Below are 8,100 nucleotides of genomic sequence, written 5' to 3' on the forward strand. Positions count from 1 at the left end.
AAAAAAAAAAAAACCACCACCCTAAGATCAAACCACATAGGGTTTTAATTCTCACAAAGACAGTATGTAAGGCAAGATGTCTTATTTTGTATTCAAATTCTGGCTTTGCTTATTGCATACAAACAGTGGTAATGTAATTAATAATTTTATTACATCATCTATCCAATAAAAAATTGGAAGGTAAATCAGAAATGGTAGTCAAAATGTGATCGAGATCAACACTGATTTAGAAACTTGGGAATGTAGATACAGCTTGACCTTTCCAAAGTAACAGGAATTAGAGCTGGCCTAAGACTCTGGAAAGTAAGCCCTCATTTTAAGTACATACTTCAAAGTTACAGCTGAATTTGTTTTTATATGCAAAAATGCATAGTTTAAGCATACACATAGATGTGCATACATAGCAGTGTTTAAGTAGCAAAAAGAGACTGAATCAATCTCTTGAAGCTAAGGAGCAATGTCATCACATGTAAACAGAGGATACTGAACCAAATGAAATTCTTCAGTAAATACAAACTGAAACTGAGTTTCAGCAACATTATATGCCTTCTTCAGCAAGCATCCTTTGAAAAAGTTACAGTTGACACTTCAGAAATCAAAGGTTTTCGGAAAATCAGTGTAAAGATTGCTATAACATTCCTTATAAACACCAAATTTTACACTGAAATTAAAACCAGACCACAATTTAGAATATATTATTTGAGAAAATCTCACAACTCACAACCAATGTTATCTGTAGTAGGACTGCACAATCTAGTGGCTGATCAACAGCCAAGAAACTACAATCTAAAGCAATTAGACTAGAAAAAACAGCTGTTCCTTACGATGCCATTTTTTTGTCATTTAATATCTTTTTAGAGAAAATAATCAAAATGACCACAGGCAAAAAACCATATTTTTTGAGTGTTACCAAATTCGTGCTAAATTAGTTGCAAGATCATTATTAAAATTGAACAAAACTCCCTTCTTTGCTGTTGCTTCTCCCCAGTAACTCTGATTCAAGAGGTATTTACAGCAAGGGACACAAAGGTTAAAGCCAGGCATAACTTTAAGGACCTTGCAAGCAGGATGCAAGCATTCAGGAAGCTTTACGTGCAATTCCTCTCCTACTCTCCTTACTTGTTCTAAAATAAAAGGCCCAAAAAAAAAAAAAAACCAAGCTTTTTCCCACCCATCCTCTGTGATTTTTCTCTCCCTCTTCTTTCACTTGACTTTCTCTCCTGATTCAACATCTTCAATTATTTAATGTAAAACAGTTGACAATATAGAACATATTTTTGTTTCTTCTTACACAGAAGCGTCAAGAATAAAAACAGAAATAAGGATAATTCAAATCATTCATTTTACTTCCTTACCTGAAAGCATTGATAGAAAAGGGAGCTCGCTTTATTGGACGTTGCTTAAGGGTAGTTAGATTGGTTTGCTTCATCGCTGAGCATAAAACAAGAGTTAGAATCAAAGTTTATAGAATTCATCTACAGTATATGAAATAGATAAAATCATTTTTCTCAACAGGATTGCTACTTCAAAAGTTGCCTGACAAGAATCGCTGTTTCATCAATTAACAAATCAATATGCTGAATAAGCATTTTGGAGTACTGGTCTCAGTATCATCATTGTTTCATAGTTGGCAAAATATGCAAATAATATATATAAAATAAATACGATTATTATACTACTGGTGAAACACTTCTCCCCACCACCAATGGCAAAATTACAGCTAATACAACTAATATGGCAAAATACAATACTGTATCAGTTATACATACATATCTACTATTTTTAATGTAGAGAGAGAGATTTGTAAATTTGTTCTTTAGCATTTTATTTTGGTTGTTTTTCCACCACAGATGTAAAACAAAAGTCTTTTAATAGACATTTCAACAAAAGCAAACACCAAACTTTCCCTACAGTTCTATAGTACCTTACTCCCAGTATATTACTGCTCTACTCACTCCCCGTTCTATGTGAAAAACTGTTATTTTCTTTGACCTGGAAGAGGTTTCTGTATAGAATAAAGACAGTTGATAAACGCTGTTAGAATCTGTAAATTAGTCTATAATTTACAAGGACTACATAAGTGAGCTCTTCACCAGAAAAGCCTTCTGGGCTTCTCTTTTTGTTCCAGTACCAGAATTGGCTTAAAGCACATGCTGAGTGACAAAATTGCTTTAATATTAGCATGTGACAGAAAGATTCCCCTACATCAATATTTCTTATAGAGATGCTGAATGGAGAATTTTTTCAAGCCTACAAGCTGTTGATGTTAAAGCTCAAACTTTCCAGCCCCAAGAACGTATGTGAGATACTAGCTGGAGCTAGGGTAAGCAGAGATAAAAAGCTGAAAGCTGCTACACAAGGCATGCTACCCTGTTAGTTAAAAGAAAAAAAAATGCATCTGCCTGCAAAATCTCAAAAACACCTTCCAATTATGAATCCTTAAAATCATGAGTTTTTGCACCAGACAGAAGGAAAACAACTTGCTGAATGAATAATTAAACTAATGCATCTGACACTTTCCAATAATTTATTTTTATGACAAGAGACCTACCTGAAAAGTCTAGTGTGTAGTTAAACTTCGCTGTAGTAAAAGAAACAGATCCTTGTGGGTTTGTTCTGAAGCTCCTTTCAATATCTTCACTGCTAACTGAGCAATGATTGTTTGAATCAGTCTTTAAAAGAAATCAAAAGCATATTTAGGTAAAGTCAATAGTAGTTTGACATGTGGAAATCATCACAGCTAAAATAACTTCATATGTAGTTACCTGAAACATATGCCATTTCCCACATTCAGCCAAATAAAACCAGCCCCACTGGGTGTCTGAGGTATCCATCTCTTCAACAGCACTTTCCATCTTTGGAAAGAAATCTTCAGATGCTCTTTGAAACATTTCCTGCAATGTATGGGTATATTTTTTTTCTCTTTCTTAAAGAAAGTTTCTTCATTTCCTACTTATCTGTTTAAAAAAAAAAATTAACTGTAAAGTTAGTTAAACAATTTCAAAGATAACTTTCAAATGTTTATAAACATGTCATCATGTTAAGGACTTAACATGTCTTGTCCAGCAAAAAGAGGTGCTCAGTTCACAACAATGGACATATAAGCAAACCCAGACATAAATAAAATAGGGTCTAAAATTCCATACCGCTCGGGAGTAAGATATCTGGATTACAACCAATGGTTTGACAAAAACATCTACTACATACTCACCAGGTGTAAAGAAATCAGCTGGGATGGCAGGATTTACTAGAAAATAAATTAGAATCGGAAACAAGCAACATTATTATGGCACTAAGTCTACAGCCACCCTCACAGTAAAGATCTTCCTCATATGGAGATGGGTGCCTATATTTTAATTTATACCTATTACCCCTTGTACTGTTGCTGGTTGCCACTGAGAAGAGTCTGACCCCATCCTCTTTACAGTCTCCCCTCATATTTGTTCCTGAGCTGTGTGGTCCTCCCACCAAACATAAAGACCAGGGCCTGTGATTGGGAGGCTTCTTGCAGCTGCCTGTAGAAGCTTCATCCATCCTCTTCCTGGTCGGGGCCCTGTAGCGAACACCCATCACAGTGTGGCCCCTGCTGGGCTGCCCTTTAATCCTCACCCACAGGCTCCTGACTCGCGCTTTGTCCTCCCCTATGTTGAGCTCCATACATTCCAGTTGCTTTCTTATGTAAAGTGCAACTCCCCCACTTCGTCTTCCCAGCCTGTCCTTCATAAAAAGCCTAAAGCCACCTCTGGCCATGTGCCAATCATGAGTCATCATCATCCATCCTTTTTACATTCTCTCTTCAGGTGTTTGTACATGTTGGTCCCCTCTCAATCTTCTCCAGGCTAAAAAGGCCAGCTCATTCAGTCTCCCTTCATACAAAAGATGCTCCAGTCCCTTAATCATCTTGGTTGCTCTCCGCTGGACCCTCTCGAGAAGCTCCACGTCCCTCTTGTCCTGCGGAGCCCAGAACTGCACACAGTACTCCAGGTGCGGCCTCCTCAGAGCTGAGCAGAGGGGCAGGATCCCCTCCCTCGCCCTGCTGGCAACACTCCTCCTGATGCAGCCAGGATCCCATTGGCCTCCTTGGCCACAAGGGCACTGCTGACTCATGGTTAACTTGGTGTCAACCAGGACTCCCAGGTCCCTCTCCATGGAGCTGCTCTCCAGCAGGTCGACCCCTAACCTGTCCTGGTGCCTGGGGTTATTCCTCCCCAGGTGCAGGACCCTGCACTTGCCTTGGTAAGCAGAAAATTGAACAGAGTGTTGAACAGAGAATAACTGATTACATATTCTTTCAAACTAAGAAGGGGTCATCTAACAAAAGTTAGAAGTGATAAGCTCAAAGCAAATGAAACATCTTCATAAATACATGGCTAAACTATGGTATCCTTTTACATGGTATGCTCTGTTACTGAAAGTTAATGCAAGTTCAAAAACTGCATGCAGGCATCCATAGAAAAGGCAAACAAGGACTATATCAGGAAAAAAAAAAAATCACAACAGCCCCACAAGATTTCAACTTAACCATAAAACGCTGAAAATTCTGAAAGAATTTGACTCTGCTTGCAAATATCTCCCAAATTGTCAAAAATCAGATTTAAAAAAATGTAATGAGGGGAAAAAAAAATAATAATCAGCCAAGCAGGTTTGCTCACTCCCTTAACAAGTTAGCAGTTTATCCCCCTAACTGCTTAAACCAAGATTGGCACTCCTCTCAACTTCTTCCTCAAGGTATCTTTTGCTTCTGAGAAGTGGAACACCAGACTCACAAACCAGTCAAGACATTCTCCAGCTAGCAACCTGGATGTTTTAGTTACTTGCTGGACAAAAACAGCACAGAAAACAGAGGCGTCTGAGAAGGCACTCTGGAAATGAAGAATGAGATAGTGCCACTGAGGCAGGAATTAAGAGCAGATTGTCTTTTGCCAGCACTATGTTCCCCCATATTTTTCCCAAGTAAAACATAAATGGTGTTTTCAAAAATCATAGAAACCCCTTCAGAAAATACCTAGAGACAGCATCTCAAAGGAAGTATCATTTCAAACCAGGATAAGTTCCTACAAATGCTTAGAAAATAGGGAAATCTGTCATAGACTTCCATGAAAACCTCTACATTGCAAAACCTCAGGGCACGCTTACTTTAGCCAAAATGGAAGCACATCCACATCCTCCAGGACAGCCTGGTTTAATGAGAGGTCCACTACACCCTGAAAGGTCTTGGCAGCTTACTTTTACTATCTGCACCTGAAAGAATGGCTGCTTCAATTTTAACATTGAGATCTGGCAGAAAGAACATGCTTTCACCTACAGGCCAAGTTACTGCTGTCTACAGTTCCATAAAGCCGAGAGGAAAGAAGAAAACCTTCTACAGTTTAGTTTCTCATTTTCTCACTAAAATAACCAGACCTCAGATCCATCCAATATTACTTCAAGGCCTTGAATCTGATCATTTCAATTACTAATAGCTTTGGAACAGCTAAACAAAGAAGCAATGTTCACCTGCACCCATTAATACACTTGTACTCCTCTGGGAGTAGCACAGGCTCTAGGGGATGAGGGAAAGAAAAACTTATTAATGCAAAAGGTTATTCCCCTTCAAAAAGGGAATATAACTTTCAAAAACTTTACCTCCAGTCCACACATTATCCCAGCCAAAACCTCGCATAGATTCCTGGACACGTCTAAGTATGGAAGAAGGACGCAAACCATAAACACTAAAAAGAAAACAGGAGAGCTGCACTGAAAGGTAATCCAAATCCCACAAGCTTAAAACACAATGGCTCAAATTGCTGATGAATTTAAAAAACAACGGTTTTAAATTCATTAAAGCGATGGATTTAAAAATCCACTTAATTTATAATGAGTGGATAAGTTTTTGTCCAACATGCACTGTGAGAAGAAACAATTTTTTTCTATGAAAATATAAAAGAAAAAAAGAAAAAAAGTCTATATAAACTGACTATCAACACTGAAGTATGCAGCAATGAGAATTTCATCAGCTCTGTTACTGCTAACAGAGCTGCTTTCAGTTTCCATTACTAGCACTGTTACTTCTGGCCCAGGAATTATCATGAATGTCGTTAACAACCACAACTCTCACAGCAGAAAGTTTCCTCCCCCAAGAAGCAGTGCTTGGTGTCTTGTGAGGCTGCTCTGCACGAATGGGGCATCTGCTCCTTTCTTGGCAAGGTTTAAGCCTGCACAACAAATACGCTTTACAGGGCCTCCACACGGGCTATTCTGCTCCCCTGCGCTGTCCACACAGCTATTTGTTGGGTTATGCTTAAGCAAGAAGGGGGTTCTTTTTGCCGGCAAGCAAGGTTGTGCAGCTGGGCCGCTAGCAGCCCTAGGCGACACTCCTGCTCTTCCCCAGGGAGCAAAGCATCCCAGGAGGCTTTCCCAGCGTGCGAACCCAGGGGCAACACAAGAAAAAAAAATAAAAAAATTATAAAAAAATCATATATAAACATATAAATATATATATATATATAAGTATATATATGTATATATATATATATATGAGGAGCCCAGGTAGAGGCCACGAGACCTGGGGGGCCGGGTGACACCAGGCCGCCGCCACTTCTGCTGCCCTCGCCCCCCTCGCTGCCCTGCTCCACAGCTCGGGCCGGGCCGGGCCGGGGGGGCAGAGGCTGCATGTAGCAACATGTCCTCCCTCCGCAGGCTCTCGGGCCTCCCCCACGCGAGCGGCGGCGGCCACGCAGGCGACACGGCCCGTGGGCCCGCCCGCCGGCGGGGGTCGGGGGGCGGGAGAGCGGCCCGCTCCCGCGGCGAGCAGGCGGCGGCGGGAGCGAGGCGACAGCAGCGGCCGTTTCCCGCGCCCCCCCTCCCCGCGCGCACTCACCGCATCGGCCGCCCACCCCTGGCTCGCTCCCCACATGGTGCCCGCGGGCCCGGCCGGGCCGGGGGGCGGCGGCGGGGGGCGAGCCGGCCCGCCCGGGGCGCGTCACCGCTCAGCCCCGCCGAGCGCTTCCGTTAGGGGCGGCGGGAGCCAGCACCGTACCGGGCCGGCCCCGCTCGCCGGCAGCGCGGCTCCCGTTCGTCACACTGGGGGGCGAGGCCTCGCATGCAAATGCAGCGCGGGGCGGCCGTTGGGCGGCCGTTGGGCGCGCGGGGCGGCCGTTGGGCGCGTTGCGCGCCTGGGGTCGTTGGAGGGCGGCGCGCGGGCGCCTCCTCCTCACTGTGACCGTCCTGAGGTCCCCGGCGGCCTCGTCAGTGCCGCGGCCTGGCGTTTGAGGCGCTCGAGTGGCGTTCGCCTCAGCTCTCCCCGCGCCGCCGTTGGGTTATTTCCTGCCACGGCCATCGTGTTGCGTTTCCTGTCACGGCCATCGTGCGGAACGATGTTCGTGCGTGGGAACTCTGGAAAGAGTTGCTGGGAATCAAGGACAGGAGGGAATGCCAGGGCCGGATGCTGTAAATCACAGCGGCAGAGAGTGACCAGTGCTAATGGCAGGATAAGGGATGCACAAACCCTGCAAAGAGGAGTTGACCAAACAGGGATGACATTCAACTTAGGGTGATCTGTAGGGCATTGAATCTCATTAAACAATAATAATAAACTCATTAAAGCTTATTATCATATTAACTTTCCCTCCCCTAAACAAATAATGAGACGATAAGAATATGATAAGAATTTGGCAAGAATGTTACTATCCTCCTGCTCTCTATGGTGATTAGCCAAAATATTATAGTGCAAGTGCCAAACTGGTGTGTGGTGCAATCAGAACGTAACCAGCGACGAGACTTGGGTACCAGAAAGCACGTAGCTAAATACAGAGCGGGCCTAAGAGAAGGGGTGCTGGCTTTGTGGAGTGACCACCTAGCATCCATCTCGGCACAGAAGTGAAATATGTATCTCCACACGGTGGCTCCATTGACTCTCTGCACGCTGTCTTAAGAACATGCAATATTTTGTGTGTTTTTGGGCCAATATTTTGGCAATTTGGGTGGGAGGGCCATAAGGTCATGCCTGGATTGTTTCCTCATCCCCCTCGGCAGAGGTAAAACCAGACGGGATGCCGGCGCACTCAAATGTTGTGTTTGGCCATTCCTTCTGGCCCCCCATGGTACTGAGGCAGTGAACGA

General features: G+C 43.3%; 1 protein-coding gene across 4 annotated transcripts in view; it reads right to left on the minus strand.

Annotated features, from left to right (window-relative positions):
- PARP11 (poly(ADP-ribose) polymerase family member 11) overlaps positions 1–6,895 on the minus strand; it is an 11,796-nt gene extending 4,901 nt beyond the window's left edge. The window contains exons 1-4 of one of the 4 annotated variants that reach the window (XM_026050366.1): positions 6,860–6,895; positions 2,766–2,894; positions 2,552–2,672; positions 1,356–1,431 (exon numbers count right to left, since the gene is read on the minus strand). In XM_026050366.1, the coding sequence (XP_025906151.1) occupies positions 1,356–1,431; positions 2,552–2,672; positions 2,766–2,894; positions 6,860–6,895 (362 nt within the window). Of the gene's footprint in view, positions 1–1,355; positions 1,432–2,551; positions 2,673–2,765; positions 2,958–3,211; positions 3,504–5,625; positions 5,774–6,859 lie in introns of those variants that run through there. The other 3 variants (XM_026050365.1, XM_026050368.1, XM_026050369.1) reach the window with 3 other exon arrangements.
- Positions 6,896–8,100: the final 1,205 nt, after the last annotated feature.

The sequence above is a fragment of the Nothoprocta perdicaria genome, unplaced genomic scaffold (assembly GCF_003342845.1).
Source record: "Nothoprocta perdicaria isolate Ctin4 unplaced genomic scaffold, notPer1 scaffold_68, whole genome shotgun sequence".
Taxonomy (NCBI): Eukaryota; Metazoa; Chordata; class Aves; order Tinamiformes; family Tinamidae; genus Nothoprocta; species Nothoprocta perdicaria.